This window comes from Colletes latitarsis, chromosome 11 (genome assembly GCF_051014445.1).
Source record: "Colletes latitarsis isolate SP2378_abdomen chromosome 11, iyColLati1, whole genome shotgun sequence".
Lineage (NCBI taxonomy): Eukaryota > Metazoa > Arthropoda > Insecta > Hymenoptera > Colletidae > Colletes > Colletes latitarsis.
The window spans coordinates 29,644,351-29,671,113 of NC_135144.1; the positions used below are offsets into that span (position 1 = coordinate 29,644,351).

General features: G+C 37.2%; 1 protein-coding gene across 12 annotated transcripts in view; it reads right to left on the bottom strand.

The window, feature by feature from the left end:
- The window catches only part of LOC143347700 (echinoderm microtubule-associated protein-like 2), a 56,560-nt gene extending 29,797 nt beyond the window's left edge, over positions 1–26,763 (bottom strand). For 6 of the 12 annotated variants that reach the window (XM_076777132.1, XM_076777130.1, XM_076777133.1 and 3 more), the window contains exons 1-2: positions 21,204–21,243; positions 7,289–7,393 (exon numbers count right to left, since the gene is read on the bottom strand). In XM_076777132.1, the coding sequence (XP_076633247.1) occupies positions 7,289–7,393; positions 21,204–21,228 (130 nt within the window). In that variant the 5' untranslated portion in view covers positions 21,229–21,243. Of the gene's footprint in view, positions 1–896; positions 1,446–5,648; positions 5,805–7,288; positions 7,394–21,203; positions 21,244–26,299 lie in introns of those variants that run through there. The other 6 variants (XM_076777126.1, XM_076777129.1, XM_076777125.1 and 3 more) reach the window with 4 other exon arrangements.

Consider the following 26,763-nt stretch of genomic DNA (forward strand, 5'->3'; position numbering starts at 1 on the left):
TTACAATCATTTTTGGTGAATAGACATACCCCCAAAATCCTGCTCATTTTTGAGAAAAAAATTCAAGAAGGTGTGAAATTTTTCGACGAAATTAAAATATTTCAAATCGTTATGAAAAAAATATTGTTAGCTGTGGGGGTCAATTACAATCATTTTTGGTGGATAGACATACCCCCGAAATGCTACCCATTTTCGAGAAAAAAAATCGAGAAGTGAAATTTTTCGACGAAATTAAAATATTTCAAATCGTTCTGAAAAAAATATTGTTAGCTGTGGGGGTCAATTACAATCATTTTTGGTCATTACACGTACCTCGGAAATCCTATGCACTTTCGAGAAAAAAATTTTTTACTGAAAACCTAATTAGGTGCTTAAATTTTTCGACGAAATTAAAATATTTCAAATCGTTCTGAAAAAAATATTGTTAGCTGTGGGGGTCAATTACAATCATTTTTGGTGAATAGACATACCCCCAAAATCCTGCTCATTTTTGAGAAAAAAATTCGAGAAGGTGTGAAATTTTTCGACGAAATTAAAATATTTCAAATCGTTATGAAAAAAATATTGTTAGCTGTGGGGGTCAATTACAATAATTTTTGATGAATAGACATTCCCCCGAAATCTTAAAAAATTCAGTACGTACTTAACGAAGCCTCCATCAACAAATTGGTATTCTTGATTTTCGTCTTATTTTTCCCAGGGGTGGCAGAACACCCTGTATACACGATATAAACCACTGTTATAAATTCCGTTACTTTGAAGCTTCGATAATTAATACCAGAATACTCGTACATAAACTCGACAGTCGAACGTTAAACCACAAAAAAATTCTTACATAAACCAGTAAACAATTCGACATGGCGTATGTAGTTGAAAAAAAAATAATATGGAAGTACCGAGCCAGGAGAAAAAGGCACTCGATATTCGAACAGTTACCCTACGCCGTGGCAGAAAATCTGCATCGGGAACGATGGACCGGAAACCGCACGCTGTCCACACGGAAGCCTCGACATCTAAAACCGAACGAACGGTTCGCACGAACGGAAGATCTAACTGTCCACTTCACTGATCCACGTTCCCCGTTGGATCTCCATCGATAAACGCTGTATCACTGCGGGAGATAAAACTGTCGAAAACTTCACGCTCGTCGAGCGTGTAACACGTTGTCGGAGTCGGCGAACGAGACACGAAATGACTCGTACGATGTCTGGAGATTGACTGAGGTTGCCCGCCGGTCGAACGAAAAAAAAAGGAAGAAAGAAAACAGTACGTTTCCACGGGTTCGCGTTCGCTCGGCGCACGAAGAATCTCTTCGATCGGTTCGAGCCCAGGGGCTTTGCACTTTCCCTCGAGTTTTCCCGTGGTTCATGGAGGGACACCTAGGCACGACGTATCCGTCACGAGAGCGTGTAACACGTGTGTTTTCCGTGCGGACGCCCCGACGTTACTGTCAGCCCGAATGTACAACTGCTTAGGCGCGATCAATACGTTCTAGATACTCCAGATGATCCAGATGACCGGGCTACGCTGCCATTGACAGGGCTCGGGATAAACGGTATGATAAAACGCACACGTAGGGACTGATGCACGATGTTTTGGATCGAGCTTCTTTAAAGAATCTCATAAATTATTACGTAATTATTACTAGATAATTTTCATTGGGAATAGTAACATTTTACTTATGAAAGGGAAGATTAAAAGGAGAAGGTAGGATGTAGTATTATAGTTGTAAAATATTTCAGAGATGTGTGAGATATCAGAAATTATATTTGCCTATAGATATTTCTGTTTAGATAATTTTAAGATTTAAATTGTTATTAGTATGTGTTATGTACTTCTTCGAGCAAGTGTTAATGCGTGGGAAAGATGATTAAAATCTGAGATTTTTTTAAATAATATTATCCTAAACGATAGTTAAATTACTACCAACTTCGAACGTAAATGCTTTAAAAATTTTGAGGATATGAAAAATTTCCTGTTTTAAAATAGTTCGGTATTTCGAAGTCTGTGATTAAATGTTTGAAAAATTGTTTAAATTTGACAAATTTTCTATTTTAAAATGGCGCAGTATTTTGGAAAGCGTATACCGACTTTGACTCGAGTTTTAAAACCTTTTACATTTGAGAAATTTCCAATTTTAAAATAGTTCGGTATTCTGAAAACCCTATGTAATGAGAATCGAAATAATCTTTTGTATTTTTGGCTGCAGCTTTCATTGCAACGTTGTATATGTTTAATGTAATCTTTGTGGTATTGATATGCACAAAATGGCGCCCATTGAAACGAGTGAATTGTTATACTGGAGATGTAAACAGCATTCAGATAATAATTAACTCGAAATAATAATTTATGAACAAATTTAACCTTGCAAGAAATATAATATTAAAATCGAAATTTTTTCCAACTCATTTTAACACGACTCACATTGATTGACAAATATTGAGAATAGCGTGAAAAATAATGGCTCAATTAAACCGGTTCAATTTGGTGAGCCAAGTAAGGTTCAATTTAAGCAACTTGACCTTGGAGTTTTTGCCACACGTGTGGCCTCTTTATCGAGGACAAAGACTTTTCGTCGGTATATTACAAAATTACCATATACCATATACTATACAGGGTGTTCGATCAACTCTGGAAAAAATTTTAATGGAGGATTCTAGAGGCCAAAATAAGAGGAAAATCAAGAATACCAATTTGCTGATGAAGGCTTCGTTAAAAAGTTACTAACGTTTAAAGTTATGCCTGTAATGAATTTTTTTCTCAAAACTGGTTAGGATTTCGAGGGTATGTCTATTCACCAAAAATGCTTATAATTAATCCCTGCAACCGAAAATAATTTTTCCAAAACGATTTGAAATTTTTTTCATCCGTCTAAAAATTTCACACCTTCTCGAATTTTTTTCTCGAAAGTGAGTAGGAATTCGAGGATATGTCTAATGACCAAAAATGCTTGTAATCGACCCCTGTAACTAAATATAATTTTTTTAGTATGATTTGAAATTTTTTAATTTCGTCGAAAAATTTCACACCTTCTCGAATTTTAAATTCAAACATTTCAAATCTTCTGGAAAAATTATTTTCGGCTGCGGGGGTCAATTACAATCATTACTGGTGAACAGACATACCCTCGAAATCCTACTCACTTTCGAGAAAAAAATTCGTGTAGGTTCAAAACTTTTCGATAAAATTAAAAAATTTCAAATCGTTCTAAAAAAATTATATTCGGTTGCGAGGGTCAGTTACAATCATTTTTGGTCATTACACATACCCTCGAAATCTTACTCACTTTCGAGAAAAAAATTCGTGTAGGTTCAAAACTTTTCGATAAAATTAAAAAATTTCAAATCTTTCTAAAAAAATTATATTCGGTTGCGAGGGTCAGTTACAATCATTTTTGGTGAATACACATACCCTCGAAATCCTACTCACTTTCGAGAAAAAAATTCGTGTAGGTTCAAAACTTTTCGATAAAATTAAAAAATTTCAAATCTTTCTAAAAAAATTATATTCGGTTGCGGGGGTCAATTACAATCATTTTTGGTGAATAGACATACCCCCGAATTCCTACTCACTTTCGAGAAAAAAATTCGTGTAGGTTCAAAACTTTTCGATAAAATTAAAAAATTTCAAATCTTTCTAAAAAAATTATATTCGGTTGCGGGGGTCAATTACAATCATTTTTGGTGAATACACATACCCTCAAAATCCTACTCTCTTTCAAGAAAAAAATTCGTGTAGGTTCAAAACTTTTCGATAAAATTAAAAAATTTCAAATCGTTCTAGAAAAATTATATTTGGTTGCGGGGGTCATTTGCAATCATTTTTGTTGAATAGACATACCCCCGAAATCCTACTCACTTTCGAGAAAAAAATTCGTATAGGTTCAAAACTTTTCGATAAAATTAAAAAATTTCAAATCTTTCTAAAAAAATTATATTCGGTTGCGGGGGTCAATTACAATCATTTTTGGTGAATACACATACTCTCGAATTCCTACTCACTTTCGAGAAAAAAATTCGAGAAGGTGTGAAATTTTTCAACGAAATTAAAATATTTCAAATCGTTCTGAAAAAAATATTGCTAGCTGTGGGGGTCATTTGCAATCATTTTTGGTGAATACACATACCCTCGAAATCCTACTCACTTTCGAGAAAAAAATTCGTGTAGGTTCAAAACTTTTCGATAAAATTAAAAAATTTCAAATCTTTCTAAAAAAATTATATTCGGTTGCGGGGGTCAATTACAATCATTTTTGGTGAATACACATACCCTCGAAATCCTACTCACTTTCGAGAAAAAAATTCGTGTAGGTTCAAAACTTTTCGATAAAATTAAAAAATTTCAAATCGTTCTAGAAAAATTATATTTGGTTGCGGGGGTCAATTACAATCATTTTTGGTGAATACACATACCCTCGAAATCCTACTCACTTTCGAGAAAAAAATTCGTGTACGTTCAAAACTTTTCGATAAAATTAAAAAATTTCAAATCGTTCTAGAAAAATTATATTTGGTTGCGGGGGTCAATTACAATCATTTTTGGTGAATACACATACCCTCGAAATCCTACTCACTTTCGAGAAAAAAATTCGTGTAGGTTCAAAACTTTTCGATAAAATTAAAAAATTTCAAATCGTTCTAGAAAAATTATATTTGGTTGCGGGGGTCAATTACAATCATTTTTGGTCATTACACATACCCTCGAAATCCTACCCACTTTCTAGAAAAAAATTCGAGAAGGTGTGAAATTTTTCAACGAAATTAAAATATTTCAAATCGTTCTGAAAAAAATATTGCTAGCTGTGGGGGTCATTTGCAATCATTTTTGGTGAATAGACATACCCCCGAAATCTTGCGCATTTTCGAGAAAAAAATTCAGTACGGATGGAACTTGAAACGTTAATAACTTTTTAACGAAGCCTCCATCAACAAATTGGTATTCTTGATTTTCCTCTTATTTTGGCCTCTAGAATCTCCCATTACAATTTTTCCCAGGACCGAACACCCTGTATGTATGTCATTACTGTATAAGAAAGTAAAATAAAGTATCTTGCGGGTTGTGAACCAACTAATGGATCTATTTTTCCATCAAACATCACAAAATCGAACTATCGAACTGAACTAATCGTTCAAAAATGTTTCTAAAAGAAAAAAGAGATTTGAAATATTTGTTATTTGTTAGTCAAACGATTATTCTCTACATTATTTATTTCACTCCCAAACGAAACAATTTCTCATTTCTATTATTTTAACTCAAATAAAATATGTCCAATCTCGTTTAGTATTTTTCTACTAATTTTTGTGCGACGCTGCTAATGAATGGCTGAAGGGAAAAGAAATAATCGCGTAAGGTGAAATCGCGGGAAGAATTATGATTGCAAAATTCCCAATAGAAAATACGAGCTACATTAAATTAATTAACGAGAAGGCGAAAGAGTCGTGGACACAGAATAGTTCGAACTTCGATCAGATTTAAACTATAAAAAAAAAAAAAAGAAAAAAATTTTTTAAAAATCAGTTTTTTAATAAATCGATTTATTATTATCGCGACGAATGTTGTGCTAGGCTTTTAGCTCGGAACACCTATCGCGTAAATGGAACTCGACCTATAGTCACTTCCGGAGATGAGATTAGCCGCGATTGATTCACCTTTTAGGTCCGCCCTTAATGAACGGATCGCATCCTGGATATCGGGCACACCCTAGCAATTCTTCGAAACCATCTTGTCCTATATCGAGGAAGTTGTTCCATTAAAATTGCTTCTGTTATGTCATTCCACGGCACGATTCCAGCGGATGAAACGGTCTGCAAAATAAGGCCAAGCCCAGCGGAGTCGTAATTCCGCGCCAAGTAGCCGTTGCGCTAAATCACGGATTTTTACAAAACTGACGTTTAACGAGCGAACGCTAAAAACGAGTCGAAAGAAAACTTTAAACGACGCGAATTCTACTTCACTTTCCACTTAACGTCGAGGATTCTCGCGTGACCAGTTTGGAAAAACAAACTCTTCCCCCCTCTCTAGTTCTTTGTTTCTTTCTTGCTAAATTCGACGTGTAACTCGTCCCAATTGCGTGGCACGCCTTGCACGAGTGACATAACCTTAGGATTCTTGACCGAGAATGACTGGATACGGTATTTTTAGAGAGGATTCGCATTTCGACCCGTAGGCGTGAAACGTTCGATACGAGGGACGCCTAATTATGTATACACACAATGTTATTAATAGCCTACACAAGATTACGTGTATCTTTATTCTTTGTAGTACCTCGTTTCGAACCTCCACTGAGCGTTCGCTTCGTATACTATCGGGAAACGTATTGGATAAACGTTTAATTTTACATCAGAAATATTCTGAAGAAAATTACATTATTTTGAAAGATTCCCTTTTTATATTCCCCTCTATTGTTAGACGGAACAGAAGCGATCGCGAGAGATAATAGACTTATTATTATTTATGCAACTTGCTCGTTATACAACACATTGTTGAAACGATTCTGTTACAAATAATAGAGCAAGCGTTACGCGAGTGAATTTAATATTCAATTTTTACCGACTCGACTTGCCTCATCGGGATTCTGTTACTTGTTAAATTTTATTTTATTAAATTAAAGCCGTAATGGCGCCCAGAAGCACACGACCCCCCTTTTTGTCTCTACTTTACTATAGAATCAACCATTTTATTTGATTCTTAGAATACGAGATAAATAAAAATCAGCTACAAAATACGCTGTCAATTTTATTTATTTTTATGTCCGTTTGCGTCCACGCAAAATGGCGTTCGAACGCACCTGTTCGAACACACGGAAAGTTTGAAATATGTCCGCCAAGTGCGCGGTTGCTCGCCCGTCGACCGGGAGAGCGAAACGAGGGGTCGTCGATGAAAAAACAGGATGAGCATAGCGCACCTTCGCATAACGTCATCGCGACACCTTGAATGGTTTACATAACAAGTGCCACCGGCCACCATACAATGTCTGTTCTCCGCGTTTACGACGCGCGTTCGATTCTGCGCCGTGGCGTTCGTCTGGCGCCATTCGAATCGGGAAACTTACGAATCGAAAGTTACGGTCCCGTAGTTCCCCAAGCTATGAATACTAAAGTTACGAGCAGCATTCCGTTCGCGGATACACCCTATGAATATATCCGTGGCCGTTTTTAGTTTTCGACATTTCTTTTTTCGAATTACCTTTGTCGTTTGCGTGACCCCCGATCACATCGCGCGATCGTACACTCGTTAAACCGTTTCTCGCCGTTTGCACGACTATTTTCCCGGTAAAAAGAAAACTTACCCATTTCTTGCCTCGCGCCGTGTGCCGAATGCCCGTTTACGTGCATCGTCGTGCTCGAACTTTTCTTTTCATACTGATGTCGCTCCTTTGTTGAAGACTCCGTCTCTGGGAATAAATACAAACTGGTTTCAGTTTATAGCACTGTATTTACATACGTAAACTGACGAGCCGGTAGACCGAAATTTGATTCGCGTCGGACGGAAATGGCGGGAGTTACAGGGGAATCACAAACACACAGACTTCGACTCGTACGTTGATAATTCGATGGGTTTTGGAAACTAGGTACACCGACGTAACAGATGGACTTTAATATACGTCGTAAAAAATATTTACGCGACTCATTTCGCGCGGAATATTACAATTTTTTGTTTTTTTTTTCATTCTGTGTATTTCTGTTCTGAGAATGTAATATGCACGGAGAATTAAAGTCCGTTATTATCCGGTTGATAATTTTCCCAGTTCCTTCGTCGTCGATGATTGAATTCCTGTCGCGAGTAGGGAAAAAATCCGCGCGACCTTGGCCAATGAAAACGAATGGCGGTGCACGATCGCGAATACTGGCGAAGTCACTTCGCGAACTATTTAGGACACCTTTCTCGCTTACGTTCCCCTCGAGGCGAGAAGAAAGCGTATTTTATCGCAACGATTCGGATTCAACGAGACGGTATTGTTTAAATTTTAACCGGACGATACGTTGAAATAGATATTTTGAATAATTCCCATTCCTCTTATTCAAGGTTTTTAATTACGGCGATCAGGAAAAGATAAAAATGTTAAACAGTTGGTATATCAGATCTAATGTCAGCCTTCTCATGCTTGAATCTGATAAAGTCGTTGGAAGGCAGTATGCTAAATAAATCTTTAAATATACATATAAACACCTCAGGGACAAATTTTAATAGGGGATTCTAAAGGCCAAAATAAGACCAAAATCAAGAATACTAATTTGTTGATTGAGGCTTCGTTAAAAAGTTATTAACAATTAAATTCAAACATTTTAAATCGTTCTAAAAAAATTATATTCGGTTCCAGGGGTCAATTACAAACATTTTTTGTCATTACACATACCCCCGAAATCCCATCCACTTTCGTGAAAAAAATTATAGAAGGTGGACAAATTTTTCTTCGAAATTGAAAAGTTTCAAATCGTTCTAAAAAAATTATATTCGTTTCCAGGAATCAATTACAAACATTTTTCATCATTACACATACCCCCGAAATCTTGCGTATTTTCGAGAAAAAAATTCAAGAAGGTGGACAAATTTTTCGTCAATATTGAAAAGTTTCAAATCGTCCTAAAAAAATTATATTCCGTTCCAGGGGTCAATTACAAACATTTTTGATCATTACATATACCCCCGAAATCCTACGCACTTTCGAGAAAAAAATTCAAAAAGGTGGACTAATTTTTCGTCGAAACTGAACAGTTCCAAATCGTTCTAAAAAAATTATATTCGGTTCCAGGGGTCAATTACAAACATTTTTCGTCATTACACATACCCCCGAAATCTTGCGTATTTTCGAGAAAAAAATTCAAGAAGATGGACAAATTTTTCTTCGAAATTGAAAAGTTCCAAATAGTTCTAAGAAAATTATATTCGGTTCCAGGGGTCAATTACAAACATTTTTTGTCATTACACATACCCCCGAAATCCCATCCACTTTCGAGAAAAAAATTCAAGAAGGTGGACAAATTTTTCTTCGAAATTGAAAAGTTCCAAATCGTCCTAAAAAAATTATATTCGATTCCAGGGGTCAATTACAAACATTTTTCGTCATTACACATACCCCTGAAATCCTACGCATTTTCGAGAAAAAAATTCAAGAATGTGGATAAATTTTTCGTCTAAATTGAAAAGTTTCAAATCGTCCTAAAAAAATTATTTTCGATTGCAGGGATCAATTGCAATCATTTTTGGTCAATAGACATAACCCCGAAATCCTACGCATTTTCGAGAAAAAAATTCAAGAAGGTGGACAAATTTTTCGTCGAAATTGAACAATTTCAAATCGTTCTGGAAAAATTATTTTCGGTTGCGGGGGCCAATTACAAACATTTTTTGTCATTACACATACCCCCGAAATTCTACGCACTTTCGAGAAAAAAATTCAAGAAGGTGGACAAATTTTTCGTCGAAATTGAACAATTTCAAATCGTTCTGGAAAAATTATTTTCGTTTGCGGGGTTCAATTACAAACATTTTTCGTCATTACATATACCCCCGAAATCCTACGCACTTTCGAGAAAAAAATTCAAGAAGATGGACAAATTTTTCGTCGAAATTGAAAAGTTCCAAATCGTCCTAAAAAAATTATATTCGGTTCCAGGGGTCAATTACAAACATTTTTGATCATTACACATACCCCCGAAATCCCATCCACTTTCGAGAAAAAAATTCAAGAATGTGGACAAATTTTTCGTCGAAATTGAACAATTTCAAATCGCTCAGGAAAAATTATATTCGGTTCCAGGGGTCAATTACAAACATTTTTGATCATTACACATACCCCCGAAATCCTACGCACTTTCGAGAAAAAAATTCAAGAAGGTGGACAAATTTTTCGTCGAAATTGAACAATTTCAAATCGTCCGAAAAAAATTATATTCGTTGCAGGGGTCAATTACAAACATTTTTCGTCATTACACAAACCCCCGAATTCCTACGCACTTTCGAGAAAAAAATTCAAGAAGATGGACAAATTTTTCGTCGAAATTGAAAAGTTCCAAATCGTCCTAAAAAAATTATATTCTGTTCCAGGGGTCAATTACAAACATTTTTTGTCATTACACATACCCCCGAAATCCTACGCACTTTCGAAAAAAAAATTCAGTACTGTCGGAACTTTAAACGTTAATAACTTTTCGACGAAGCCTCCATCTACAAATTGCTATTCTTGACTTTCGTCTTATTTTGGCCTCTAGAATCCCCCATTAAAATTGTTCCTAGGTGTGACCGAATACCCTGTATATTTCCATCTTAACCTAAAATTTGGTTGGCCTCTGTTTTACGAACTGCACGCAAAATAATGAATAAAGTTCTAACGATGAATTCGCGATGGTGGTCGTGGAGAGGATCGTCAAGGAGAGCGTGAATCAGAATACGAGGAAGGAGCGGAGGGGGAGCCGGCTTACCCTCGAAAAAGGTTCGAGAATCCTTCTGCAAACGCAAGCATTTCGCCCGAAGCGGATGTCGCTGAAAGTGCGAGAGACGCGGGAACAAGGTGAAACACAAAACCAGTAAGCATTGACCTGGCCAGAATGCTGCCTTATTGGTGCACGAGACTGGCCCCCACGAAGCTTATTTTACGATACTGTCTCCGAGCCGATGCACGCGCCCCACCATTCCTTCCTTATATGTATCAAATGCGACGCGGATAATTGGTTCATCGTTCATAAGTAACCTCGATATCAAGTACGCCTTAACGTTACCACGGTGTCGCGTATCCCCATAGAAACTTATTTATACAAACGCTTCTTGCGTAATTTCTGGATGTTCAGGAAATTGAAATGTTCTTAATTCTTAAATAAGATTGAAGGATTAAAAGGTAGACTTTAATCGCACAGAGGCTTGTAGGATTTTTAAGATACACGTTCGCTACATAGATACAGTAATGAACGAACGCGCCGCTAGAGTCGCACTTAATCCTGCGTGAAGCTGTCAAATACGTAACCTCGAAAACGAAACGTCGCTAGAAACAGTTTCAGTCTACGTTTTAAACTTGTTTCACGAGGTCTTTCATCTTCGACGGCACGATATCGTTCGTTCCGACGAGGCGAAATTTCTGTTTATTTTTATACCGATAATTACAATCGAGAGATGGATCGTTCCGATAAATAATTCATACCGATCCGTTCCGATCGGAAGTGTACGGGGGGAAAAATGTCTATCGAGTTTACGGACGAGCACGTTGCCCCGACGGGTTTCGTGTACGGTGTAATTAACTTCGGTAATTTAACGCTCAACGAGCTGTAAAGCGTTATATTTACGTTTGTTGGTGCTTTCTACGCGCGTGGCGCTGCATTCCTTCGCGTCCGTCGTGTGGATTTTTCGCACGGAGGACCCGTGTGTTTCGTCGGTCGCTCATTCTCGATGACCATTCAACGCGCACACGCTCCTTGTACTTTCCTTATTACGCAACCAGACGCGAACGACAACCGATTCTATCTGCCAGCATCGGTTATGTTAATGATAAAGAGTATTTGCATGAGCGCAAATTGATGTCACGACGCTATAAATGGAGACTGCATCGATGGGCCCCGAACGAAACTCGCGGAGTCTCGTTAAACGTAATTCTCGGTTATCGGAGACCAGTACGCGCTCGAACTAGATCGTGGCTGTTTGACGAGAGTGGGAAAAGCGTGTCCCGTGTTTATTTGCTTCTCTACGGCCATCTTCACGCTAGCAACCGAACTGTGGAGCCTCAACGAACCGAACTTGGGAGTAAAACTAGTTTTATTGCGATTTCATTACCGTACAATCGCCGGGGAAATGATCAGTGAAATTATTTCATTTTTTTATACATTTTCGACATTAACATCGAATCTCTGGTTTTAGAATTTTTTATAGTAAGTAATTCGACACGTGACAACCGTTATGGTTTCGTGCAAAAATTGTATCGCGAAGTTCCTCGCTATAACGCGTGGCCTGTGTATTCATTAGGCATAATGAAACATCTTAATTATTCTGGAACACCTTACGTAAGAGCGCTGTTGGCTCTATAGTCTGTCATCTTAGTTTTGTACTTATTTAGGCCATTCCGAAGAAATGAAAGTTAATTAATTTTAATGTAGGAATATCAAATTGAGTTTAATTCTTCTGTAAATTGGTCAGTACCTTTCTGAAACGTTTTGGTAATATAATTATGTAGATTTTTAGGGTACTTGTTCTTTACATGATTTTAACAAACTTTTGTTAGTATATTTTATGGGCATGAATAGAATATGTATCTTCGTTGCAATCGACGCCATTGGGGACGAAATTTCCATTTTGGAATTGTTAAAACGAATAACATCGCGTGTCGTAAAATATACCATCTCTAAAAACTTTACCACCTCTTGGTATTCGTGGAGAATATATAAACCTTATCCATTGGCACGCTCAACGCGATTATTTTACGAGGTTATGTTAATCTTGCGGTATCAAATGGCATTTCGAGCGCTTCATGCTATCGTTACAACATCATAAAACGGCAAGGAAAAGAATCTATTTTATATAACGTATCCCCTCGAGCAACGTTTTCCAAATTAAGTTACGGATTCTTGGAAAATCATAATTAATTATTCTAAAATGTAATTTAATTATACAGGGTGTTCAGCCAACCCTGGGAAAAATTTAAATGCAGGATTCTAGAGGCAAAAATAAGACGAAAATCAAGAATACTAATTTGTTGATGGAGGCTTCGTTAAAAAGTTATTAACAATTAAATTTAACAATTTCAAATCGTTCTGGAAAAATTATTTTCGGTTGTGGGGGTCAATTACAATCATTTTTGGTGAATACACATACCCCCGAAATCCTACACAGTTTTGAGAAAAAAATTCAAGTAAGTACTGAAAGTTTTAGGTAAAAAAAAAGAATTTCGAATCGTCTTGGAAAAATTATTTTTAGTTGCGGGGGTCAATTACAATAATTTTTGGTCAATAGACATACCCCCGAAATCCTACACAGTTTCGAGAAAAAAATTCAATACGGTCGGAACTTGGAACGTTAATAACTTTTTAACGAGGCCCTCATCAACAAATTGGTATTATTGATTTTCGTCTTATTTTGGCCTCTAGAATCCCCCATTAAAATTTTTCCCAGGGTTGACCGTATTTAAGCACACGTTATTAACGAACGCGACGATTGCATTTTCCGATATCGTTCAGAGCCAACTAACCTATAATTTAACTAAACTGTAGGCATCGATTCATAGAGGGCGCTCACGTCGATTATCCGTTAACGTTTACAAACGAAATCGTCGAGCAAATAAACGAAATCCTACTCACTTTCGAGAAAAAAATTCGTGTAGGTTCAAAACTTTTCGATAAAATTAAAAAATTTCAAATCGTTCTAGAAAAATTATATTTGGTTGCGGGGGTCAATTACAATCATTTTTGGTTATTACACATACCTTCGAAATCCTATCCACTTTCGAGAAAAATAATAGGGTAGGTGTTGAAATTTTTCGGTGAAAAATAAAATTTTCAAATCACTCTTAAAAAATTATTTTCGGTTGCAGGGGTCAATTGCAATCATTTTTGGTGAATAGGCATACCCCCGAAATCCTATCCACTGTCTAGAAAAAAATTCGAGAAGTTGTGAAATTTTTCGACGAAATTAAACTATTTGAAATCGTTCTGAAAAAAATATTGTTAGCTGTGGGGGTCAATTACAATCATTTTTGGTGAATAGACATACCCCCGAAATCTTACGCATTTTCGAGAAAAAAATTCAGTACGAGCGGAACTTTAAATGTTAATAACTTTTTAACGAAGCCTCCATCAAGAAATTGGTATTCTTGATTTTCGTCTTGTTTCGACCTCTAGAATCCCCCATTAAAATTTTTCCCATGGGTATAACCACTCTAAGTTTGTCAAAGGACCAACGCGTGTTATGCTATCTGAAACTGATATCACTTTTAAATTAGGTGACTCCGCCCCCACAGTCATGTGTCAACGATCAAGTAATGACTATATCACATTATTTCTTCGACTCCGACGATCGCAATAAATATTTCTTAAGTGAGATTTTTTACTAAATCCCTATGGAAGCAATTTTTAAAAACAGAATCGAAACGATTGTAAAAATTTTAAACACAAAATCAGATTATTAATATCAAGTTCTATTTTTATTTAATAAAATACGTTTTTGAGAATTTCTGCTAAATCTTGTTTCAACGAAATAAGCGATGCTGATAAATTAAAAAATACGTAGGCGTATGTAATAACGAGTCTGTCCGAATTAATTTCCTTCGCGTCTGGTTTCTTGATGTATACTATAATTATTCTATACCTCCTTCGCGCGCACATAAATTACGGTTTTAAACGTTTATTTTAGATCTTGCCACTGATTGTTCGAGATATTTTCACCAACAAGTAAACTTTGTTACGCGTCTACAGTTTAAATGCTCGTTCCGGAAGATAAATTGCAACGGCCATCAATGTTTTACCACGAAATCGTAATAACCTTTTCGACTTCTATAGTTAGTTTCAGCAAAAGTAAGGTGTCGCTGTTTTCGGAAGCGCAGCGACGCTTCCGGCACACTATTCCCCTCTTTTACACCATAATTTTTCGAAAAATGACTTCCCTAAAATTAAAAAAATGTTTCAATATTTTTTTTTGCAATTTATTTCAAACGACGAAATTATCCCCAGATACAGAATCTTTTTCGGGGAGGAGGAGGGGGCAATTAGTCGTCGAGATTGCAAATAAATTCAAATCCACTTCAATTCCGTGAAATGTTTTCTAGAAAAGAAAATCCAGACCACATCGCGAGGGTTTCCGGTTTCTATTCTAAGGTAATTCTAAGGTTGGAATTTAGTATCATCGGATTCTACGCGAAAGGTGAACTGTGTTGTGTGTCGAGCAGGAATTTCGCAGCACCAAAGCGATAAGATCGCAGAAGTGCTCGCTAGGAGTTATGGTTGAATAATAAAATACTGGTGGTATCTTTATAAATGAGATCCGTCTTCAGGAATTATGGCATTAGAAATAAGGCCACTCGCGCGACAGACGAATAATTAAAATTCATATAAACGTTTTAATCTGAACTGACTTTGGAGTAAATTAGAATAAAAATAGAATTTTTATTTAAACTTTCAAATATAATCACTGTATTTAATTACCATAGATCTGTATATTTATAAATTGAAGATTATAAGGGGCTGGAAATGCTCGTTGGAAATTATGTTCACCATAAAGCTGTCATGGCCGTGCACGATCCACGAATCTCTGTTTACAAACACTTCAACCGAAGCAGTCGAAACACAAAAATGGCCGCCACTCGATAACCAAGCGGATTACGGTACGCGACACTTGGATAAACACAGCGAAACGTCTTCGTAGCAAGCGATATTTATTTCTGTTCCATCCAAGAAATAATGTAAATTCGAAAAATGCAATACCATCAACGTCCAACTACCATCGTTGGTATCGTTAAAAGTCTATTTATGCTTGGAATTTTACAACAAAAAAACTATTTAATACATCGATTCGACACTTTGCGTTTTGCAGGTTATATACATTTTTCTGCTCCCCGTGCGTTGCCATAAATAATAAAAAAGCGACCAGAACCGATCAAGAATGTTCGTAAAAAAATTCTTTGCGCTAAAAGAGAATTACGAGCCGACCAAATTTTGAGGAAACCCATCTACGTTCCGCGGCCATTTGCATTTGTGTCATCACCGACTGCTTCGAGATCAGCGTAGTCCTTAAGAACTTCATTTGCAATTCCTTCCTATTACGTGTTGGAACGATTAAACCGTGATGGTTTTCCACAATGAATTTCCTGTTCGATCTCCTTCCTCTCGTGCGTCTTTCTCCCATCCGCGTCGTCTCGATTCACGACATATGTCTCGCGGACCTTCGAGAACCTAACCTAGTCTTTGCCAGTTTCGAACGCCGAAAGATAACGCGATACGAGCATTCTAATTGCCTCGTAAACGCTCGTACGCATAATCGTGCTTTTATGGAACCTTCGTTTCAAGGCGAAAAAAAAGAAGGAAAACAACGCCTGGGAAATGCGTGTAATAAACCGGGAGGATATTTTTACCATTGATATTATCAGCACTTAATGGCACCAGGACCTCTTTGTAATCTGGAACTCGTTATTAGTTCGTTTAGTATGGTGGGCGTGATAGTTAGGAGCTTAGGCGATACGTCCTACATGCAAACATCCCAGAAAGGTCTGATCCTGCAATTTCAAGGACTTCTAATTTAAGGATACTAACAAATCCTTCTTGGAATAATCCAAGAGATATAACTGTCTTAAATTTAATATTTGGTGCAGCTTACCCCCTCCCTCCCAAATTAAACTGCCCTAGAATAAAAAGGAAACTTGCAATTATTCCAATATTTAGTGTCAATTTTTTTCCTCTTGCCATTTAGTACAAAATGGTAGCCAAAATAGGACAGATTAGCTTAAATAAAAAAATTGTACAGGGTGCCCTAACACAAAAATTGAATACATCACATTTTTCACTGTTTTTTTGTCAAAATATCACTAAGAATCGCAGGCATCAAATTTTGTACTGTTTCTTTAGTCCAGGAGATGTGCAATAAAATTTTCAAAAAATATTTTTTTGTCAAAATTTCAAAGGTTATAGAGTCCATATATCTTTGCACTGTCGATTTTGACGTTGCATTATTCTTAACCTTGTTTCGTTTGGAATTGAATCCGCAGAGTCGGGGCAGCGTTTCACAATTAAACAGCGAATATATTTAGTTATTGTATGGGGCGATCATGCGTATCCTACAACAATTTTCCATTCGTGACGAGCGCGTACCTAAATCGGCCATGCAGATATAACGTTGGCGGACGAGTTTTCGGTTCATCGGTGCACTCATGCGACAACAATTTTATGGTTTACTCGTTTCGCTCCACACCAACCCTCCAGGTCTCGATTTCCTCCGTAACCACCTCGTGGACGAATTATTATTTTTAAAAAACGAGGATGAATCATAATAAATAACGTAAAAAATAATCACGATCGTATTACAAAACAATCTACAATTCCAACTGGTTCGAAGATCCGCCATCTTGAACCACATTTCGCATCCAGAGACAATTTTTGTTTTACCTTCGATTTTCTGTATAATCTCAAATCGAAGATCTTGAAAAAAGCTGTAAATAAAACTGAAAATTTTATTATTTCTTTTCCATTTAAAAAACGGTTACGACTTTCATCCAAGCCCATTATTATAGATTATTGAACGTTTCCAATGACTCGATGGTATATAATTAGTCAAAGAGAGTTCCAAGAGAAACTATTTAATAAACGTTATATCCATTTCTTGCCCTTTATGCTCTACTTGGGTCTATTTGCATTCGACGATTTCAAACGCAACTTTTCAATTATTATATGTATTACTTAATGGAGCGTTGAAACGAATTAATGGCGTCGCGCCTCAGGCTGGATTTTCTAGATAAGCCTAACCGATAAGTCCAGCTAAGTCCGTGACAAAACGTAGAAATATTAAATTATTGGTAACTAGTCACCGGTAACTAGTAATTTATGACATAGCAATTTTTCATAGAAAAAGGAAAGAAAATAAATAACGAAACGAAGTAAAAGTTCGCTGAGGGAAATTTCTTTTATAATTTTTATAATTATAAAATTTTCATCTTCGATTTGAATATTTTTCTAAACGAGACGACCGATAAAATGTAGCAAATGCTGAAATTTTGCCATCTGTTGCTCTAAAAAAACCGGTTGCAGTGCTCTTAGGTGGAAGATGACTTTTTCTTGTTGCAATCCTTCTCAGTTAGGACAGTGCTACCGTTACCGCCGCGTACGCGAGTATAATAATTTTGACGATCACTCTGCGTTTTTCACGCTAAGAGAATTCTTTTTTGCTTTCGAGTCCGTGGAGACCTCAGGCAGGCGAGATTCGACCGCCATTATCTCTGGCTTTTGTATATCAGCTCGCAAATGACCAGTTAGAAGAATAATAGTTCAGATTTGACCACGTTATCGAGAACTACAATTCACCCAATGTGTACAGAGTCCTTCGTTCCATGCTTCGACTTTACACAAATAAAACAACTGATTCAACAGTGATGACAACGTCAAACGCAGACAAGTTTTTTACGTTCGAAGAACCCAGAATACATTTCCGTTCAGAACGATGACAGAAGGCTATATAAATCATCGTAAATTATTTTTTGTCACCATTTACGACTCGATAAACAATTCGAAGCTACTCAAAGTAAGTAGACGAGTCGAGAAATCTCTGAGAAAAATATTTCTTAACCTCCGTTAAAGTTAAATAATTCTAATCGAGTAAATTAAAAGAATAGCATTCGTTTGAAAAATATATCGTATAGATGGGAAACGTGGAGGCGTCCCTGTGCACATGGCTGGTACTGTTACACAGATGCCATACGTGTTGCACAGCTGCTTCGAAGTGGGACATTCCGCACGCAAAAGTTCGTTTGAGTGGAAACCACCAATGGCGGCGCTGCGCGCGCGGGAAGTTTGAAAAGGAATTCCGTTCCTGCGGTTTCCTTTCGACTTTGGTTACAAATGACGAAACTCTCGCGGCGCAAAATAAAGAGAACCAAGATCCGAACCACCTTGCCAATTACGAGACTCGCGTCTGACAATGAGCCAACGGCGCGCTAGGAGTTTCTCACGACATTCAGCACCGTAATTTCTCTCGCCATTGTTTGACTACTGCCGCAGTCGTGACGCGTAAAGAGTCAGACTCTCATCGTCGGTGTTGGTGGAGCGAGAAAAAAACGGAACGTAACGGTGCCGACAGAAAAATCCACCGAGTACCCGCGATTCGCGATCCGTACTGTCTCCCCCCTAAGGCAAACGTACCCGTCAACGACCACGCCCCTTTCATCGACCACTCGTTCTTACTTTATAGCGAATATAGCGAGCAAACACGTCGGGTACAATTTCAGAAAAATAATCGTTCCCGTAAAAATCGACTTTAACGATGCTGGCTGACGATATTTTTTGAGATATACAGGGTGTTCGGCCAGGCCTGGGAAAAATTTTAATGGGGGATTCTGGAGGCCAAAATAAGACGAAAGTCAAGAATACCGATTTGTCGATGGAGGCTTCGTTAAAAAGTTATTAACAATTAAATTCAAAAATTTCAAATCGTTCTGGAAAAATTATTTTCGGTTGCGGGGGTCAATTATAAGCATTTTTGGTGAATAGACATATTCCTGAATTCCTATCCACTTTCGAGAAAAAAATTCGAGAACGTGTGAAACTTTTCGATAAAATTAAAAAATTTCAAATCATACAAAAAAAATTATATTTAGTTAGAGGGGTCAATTATAAGCGTTTTTGGTCCTTACACATATCCTCGAATTCCTATGCACTTTCGAGAAAAAAATTCCTTACCGAAAATCTAATTAGATGCCTAAATTTTTGGATGAAAAAAAAGAATTTCAAATCCTTCTGGAAAAATTATTTTCGGTTGCGGAGGTCAATTACAATCATTTTTGGTCATTACACATACCCCCGAAATCCTAGTCATTTCTTAGAAAAAAATTCGAGAAGGTGTGAAATTTTTCGACAAAATTAAAAAATTTCAAATCGTTTTGAAAAAATTATTTTCAGCTGCGGGGGTCAATTGCAATCATTTTTGGTGAACAGACATACCCCCGAAATATTGCGCATTTTCGAGAAAAAAATTCAGTACTGGCGGAACTTTAAACATTAATAACTTTCTAACGAAGCCTCCATCAACAAATTGGTATTCTTGATTTTCGTCTTATTTTGGCCTCTAGAATCCCCCATTAAAATTTTTCCCTGCGTTGTTCGAAGACCCTGTATAACTGAAAAGTGAGAAGAAGACTCGAAGAAAAGATTGTGACTTTCTTATATTTATAATAAAAAAAAATATAATGACATATGGTATACACTCTCCAGACATCCTATTTAGGCAGGAAGAATAAGTTCACGCTAGGTGGTATGCTGATGTCGCTAGTAGTGTGTATAAAGGACATAACCTACAATATTCTGCTGCTGAAGGAAGATGTTTCTCGTAAGTTAAAAAGGTTAGAAAATTCTACGTTGGCGGAAGGACATAACCTACAATATTCTGCTGCTGAAGGACGATGTTTCTCGTAAGTTAAAAAGGTTAGAAAATTCTACGTTGACGGAAGGACATAACCTACAATATTCTGCTGCTGAAGGAAGATGTTTCTCGTAAGTTAAAAAGGTTAGAAAATTCTACGTTGGCGTTAGATAGATCGCAGCTGTCACTAGCTACTACTAGAGGGCATACACGATATAACCTACAAAATTGAAATTCTCCTGTCGAAGAAAAGTATTTCTCGTAAGTTAAAAAGGTTAGAAAATTCTACGTTGGCGGAAGGACATAACCTACAATATTCTGCTGCTGAAGGAAGATGTTTCTCGTAAGTTAAAAAGGTTAGAAAATTCTACGTTGGCGTTAGATAGATCGCAGCTGTCACTAGCTACTACTAGAGGGCATACACGATATAACCTACAAAATTTGAAATTCTCCTGTCGAAGAAAAGTATTTCTCGTAAGTTAAAAAGTTTAGAAAATTCTACGTTGGCGGAAGGACATAACCTACAATATTCTGCTGCTGAAGGAAGATGTTTCTTGTAAGTTAAAAAGGTTAGAAAATTCTACGTTGGCGTTAGATAGATCGCAGCTGTCACTAGCTACTACTAGAGGGCATACACGATATAACCTACAAAATTGAAATTCTCCTGTCGAAGAAAAATATTTCTCGTAAGATGAGAAGGTTAGAAACTTCTACGTTGTCATACACGTAATAAAAAGGACGTAAAATCGATATTTACGTAGCAGATGTCCAAGTCGTAATTTTAATTATTCATAATACATTCTTCTTAATCCCTCTAGGGGATATTCGCGCTTACGTTCAGTCTATTTTTAAACATTGTAGCATGGAAGTAACCGCTACGATTGTGAATAAATGCAATTGACAAGGAACGACAGTTTAGTCAATATTGACAAAGTTCTTGAATAAAATTTTACGACCTTTGTGTCATCTTCGGAAATTCGCTAGTTTCTAGAATGTTCTGCTTCGGGGACAGCTGCATTTATATAACAGTACCAGTCATGTGTATAGGGGCGTCCCCTTATTTTCTATCTAACGTGAAACCAACGCATCTTACAGAAACTAATTTTATTTCCAATCCGTAACTTTTAGATTTGACGAATGAAAATTAATTACAGCGACGGAAAATAACTTACTTTCTGCGTCGTGATCCGTAGACATCGTTCGATTTCCACGACAGTTAGCGTGGCATAGAAAACAGTAACAGTAAACACTTGGCGTAAAACGAGCGAAAAGATTTTCAGAACGCGAAGGCGACAAATATCAACAAACACGTTCTCGTTCGAATGCATTTGCCCGTTGCGTCCACAGCGGTATCTGCACAATTTCTAACCATATCAAATATCTATGCCGTATCTACGAACCGTTATCTCTTTCCTTAAGAAGTTTTCCCGATAACTCCTTTCCATATCTGGTCGGATAGGGATTTAAAATTCTCGACGATGGATCGATGCTTCTTCGCTGAACGACTCGCGTTCCAGGCTTTCACTGTTTATGCATCGATCCATGAATGATAAATTCGAGGGACACTTGAAAATTTCTATTATCTTATCGTCACGACCTGCCACAAATAATAAATATTTTTCTATCGAGAAATATCGTGGCACGCGTCGTTTGTTTAAATATACTTTCCAAACTAAATAAACGAATATAATGGCCTAACCTTTTCCTCTGTTCTAAAATAAATTTTATAGACTCGTAAATCTATTCGTTTATTTGGCAGAAAAGTCTGAAACGAGCGTTTATGCGTTGACTCCTCGAATCCATGATACACGGTTACTTTTGTTGTCGTTTAACTTTTTGTTCTCAGCGTTAAGGAGCTCGTTCCGTAAAACACGCTAGTTTTCTAGCTTTCCCCGAGTGTTTGCAAACGAAACAAAAAGCGTCGACCACCGAGACTTTCGTTCTTGCAACGTGCCAACTATCAGAAACAGTTTTCGAGAGAGGACAAAATTGGACGCTATTTTTTTAGGTTAGTTTCATGCGTAGGGCGATTGTGTAGTCTGGCGATTGTGTAGTCTGGCGATTCTTTATGGCGATCCAATGAGAAACTAACCTCAAAAATCTCCACTACGTAAACTGTCCGATAAAATAATTGGTAAAATTATAACATTAATTATCAATCGATCGAAGTAATAGAAAATGGAAGTACATAGATTTCTAAAATGGCGATCCAATGAGAAACTAACCTCAAAAATCTCCGCTACTTAAACTGTCCGATAAAATAATTGGTAAAATTATAAGATTAATTATCAATCGATCGAAGCAATAGAAAATGGAAGTAAACAGATTTCTAAAATGGCGATCCAATGAGAAACTAACCTCAAAAATCTCCACTACGTAAACTGTCCGATAAGTAATTGGTAAAATTATAACATTATTTATCAATAGATCGAAGCAATAGAAAATGGAAGTAAATAGAATTCTAAAATGGCGGTCCAATGAGAAACTAATCTCAAAAATCTTCACTACTTAAACTGTCCAATAAAATAATTGGTAAAATTATAACATTAATTATCAATCGATCGAAGTAATAGAAAATGGAAGTACATAGATTTCTAAAATGGCGATCCAATGAGAAACTAACCTCAAAAATCTTCACTACTTAAACTGTCCGATAAAATAATAATTGGTAAAATTATAAGATTATCAATCGATCGAAGTAATAGAAAATGGAAGTAAATAAATTTCTAAAATGGCTCGCGATTAGTCTTCGAACAAGAGTCTGTTTATTTTGCTTAATTGCCCTGTTATAACCAAAATAGAAGTAGTTGTTATTAGCGATTCGGTAGTTTAATATTTTTAAAGAATTCAACAATTCCTTCATTGTTCCACAGTGTGGTTAATTTATGCTTGAGTTGGATCTGAGAATCGACCTCTGTTCCTCGCGCTATCTGGATCCAATCAGCTTATGTTCAACCATGAGTTGGGTTCCGCGTGGTCACAATTAGGTTAGGTTATACTTGGACTCGTTAATCTGGTTTATTCTTTCGAATTTTGACGATACCGAGCGTGGAATTATTTTATCTATATCTGTACGAGCTGAAGGTTGACTGAATTAGTATTAAAACTATAATCTTTCTAAGAAAACATCGTGCCAGTGATTAGTCTACATCTTCTCGTAATAACATCGTAAACATGTGACGTCTCCAACCAAACGTAAGTCGATCTTGTATACGAATAATGGACTGAAAATTATACGCAATATTTCGAAATATGTTTCGTCCATTTTTCGATCTTACGATAACATAAATGCAAAACTAAACGCTTCTAAAATATTTTTCGTATTATTTTTACTGACGATCGATAAATGTTAAAAATATCAATACGTTGGGGAAAGCAATAAATGTTACTGTCAGAGTGTGCAAACAATTATACCAGAATAAAATTTACAAAGGCGTATCTCAAATTTGAAAATTTTTTAAAAACTTCTCGTCTTTTTTTAAATAATCTCTTCCCGAGTTCATTGGAGTTCGACGATATCGTAAGTCGTGATCTTGAAACGACCTTGAATAAAAAAAAAAAGTGAAATTAATTTTTACGCGAAGAATATTTCGCGGGAAATCGTACCGTTTCGTTTCGATTTCGTAATTTTTGTTTAATTCTTTTTTTGCGCGAATAACGAATCGACCGAGTAACGCGACTGGAATCGATTTAGAAGCAAATTTTCCAGCTGGTCGCGCAGGTTTCGAGCGACCCAAACGCTCGATGCATTTAGCATACGTTAAAAACGGTCTTCGCGCCGGTTCGAAACGGCTTATAGGCAAATGTTTAAGTATGGTAATCCTTACGGTGCTGTGGGAATTGCTTTCACCGATCCCGCTGACGAAGTAAATTTTGCACAAGTAAATAGATTCGACGGCGAGAAAATCGCGCAACGCCGTTATGCTTTCTGTCGCCTATATTGCATTGCAGCGCGGAAAAATAAAAGTGTCGTGCGCGTCGGTGTCCTTTTATGCAGATATCGATACCGCGTTATCGTGTTTCAAGCGATTATAACAGCCGGAGAATATAGCGCGCGGAAACGCACACGCGTAGAAAAAGTAAACGAAATAAAAAAAATTTTAACGAAATGAAAAGAACAGATTGCTGATAAATATCGATTTGTATCGTCTCAAGTGCGATAACCCCTTATCATTTTATGACTCGCGATATCCTTCTATAATTAGAGCTTATGCTATACGAAATTATGTCACCGGGAAAATGTGTAAACGGAGGAAGGAGATCATTTTGGTGGACAAAGTTTGTAAAAACAATTTTATACCTCATCGTTCATGCTATCGGAAATGTCAGAATTTACTTATCGATTAGGCTTATAGCGACAGTATAAGCTTGTTTGCGTCGCATGAAAAACGATAATTAAATAAAAAAATATAATTTTACTGAAAACTTCTGAGAGTCAAGTTTCATACATTTTAGACTTCCCGATTAATTCCAATTTTATTTAAACGATTACTATTTTCTATTTATCCATAATAATAATAATATTTGTCTACCAGATTGCACACATACGATCAATAGACTCAGCACTTCACGCGTAAATCCCAAGAACTACACATTTATCATTTGCAAGCATTTAAAGAAGACAACTTGTTTTCCGTGACCGATAAAAGTATCAACACGGTGAATAATGTTACTTTAAAATGTAAAATGCCACGAGTTTATTTTCCTCTCGCTTTCTGTAACAGTAATCGTTGTAATACATGATAAATTGATTTAGAGAATCTCTTGGCGCAACTTGTGAAAGGGAAAGCAATTAATATCAAGATATCAGAAGTCAGTGATCCATGCTACACTTGTTATAAAATAAATAAATACGCGAGGCAAGCGTATTACGCAATGATAAAACTAACAAATATGGGATAAATAAATAAAAGTCGAATCTTTCTCGAGGCTGCGTCAACGCAGAATAGAATTTGGAAATTTTCTAAAAATGATTTACCGAAAGAAACTTTTTTCAATTTATTATTACCGAAAGAGTTATTCCTTTCCCGGTTGCAGCATAACTTGGGTCGCACGTTGTATAACACGCAGACGCTATAAAGGAATGAATGAACTCAAATATGCACATACATTGCATGGAGGTTAGATTCTGATAGAAACATTTCAGTTGCACTTCACCTTTTACACGGTTCTGTGCCTCCCGTTTTATTTGTTTTATATCAACGCGTACGTAACGATACGTTGCAACATTCGGTAGAATTCAATTTAGATTATCCGATTACGATTTCTACGGGTCTCGATTAAATTTTGTTGGTTAGGTTACGTAATCCCTTCTCATTCAGGTTATTCGCGCGACTGTCGAACGAAATGGCTCGCAATATTAAATCTAAACGTGCTTTTGATCGTATTTGGAAAGTGAAACGTCAGTTTTGCCTACTGAAATCGTCAAGTGCTTCTAACGATAAATTTCGAAGAGAGAAACGAACGTTTTGGTGTCTCGATGGCTTTGCTGTAGCGATCGGTGATTTTAAGGTTACGTTACGCTTACCAGACGGTGAAACTGTTTACAAATACGCACGACTCGACGTTGCATTCTACGAAACCCATTTTCCACCGCGATCGACTAATGCACGAAGGTCAAACCGCAGTGCACAGTTCGAGTTTCGCTACCGTCGTGGCTGCTACACAAAATCCAAATACGATTTCCTTTTTCCTCGAACGCTTCCAAGGAATCTTCGACCGTGCCGTGTCCTTCGCTGGTCGGATCCGAGACACGAGACACGAGACACCGAAACACGACGGTTATAAATAGTACACAAAGATTTCTTTCTTTATATCTTCTTTACTACTTTATTCTTCTCCAACGCGATGAGTCATTTATTAGAGATATACGTTAATTTCATAAACACACGAAGGTTATGTCGTACCAAATACCGTGGTACAATAACTGAGAAGTTACATAGAATTTGCTGTGATCGGAATGTTTATAAACATAACGCGTCTCTCGAAACGATAAAATATAATTTTTATAAATCTACGTAGACTCTAGCGATCCACAGGAATGTACGAGCGTCCAAATATGTTTCTAACTCAGTAACGATATACATTTTTCATGTTTCGATGTTTATAGAAAAAGTTTCAATACTTTTTAGGTCTAATAAACGGCTCGTCGTCGCAAACGATCAAGATACGAGGGAAAATGTCGACGTATAGTGTCGTGTGTGAATATTTTCGTTACTCGGTGGCAACGGTCGATGGAGAAAGATAGTAAATGATGCTGGCCAAATACCTGTGCGCAAAACGATCGCGCGGTATGCACGATCGCCTCGGTGCGGACCTCTTCAGCGGCGTGAATATACGACACGATCGGCGATCGGAGGCTGGACAAAGGTGGACGAGGCGAGCTACGTTGCGGATATTTCCCCGTGTATTTGCATACAATCCGGCTCGGCTCGGATCCACGACGTTCAGGAATCCTGGTGGAAAGTCTCCTCCGTCCTATTACTTCGTCGATTTTTTCCTTTTCTTACCCCGGAGGCGGTTTCCGTTTCGTGGGCGTCGTCCGACGGTTTCCGAACGACGCGAAACACCCGGGTACCGGCACGGGGAGGATCGACGAACGTTTCCACGGCTGCGACGAGAGCTCGCGACGAAGGTTCTCGCGCGAAGGTGCCCCGCGAGACGTTCCGGGGGGAAACACAATAACCAAAGCGACCGCGAAGCAGAGACCGGGCGAAAGGAACCGCACGCTCA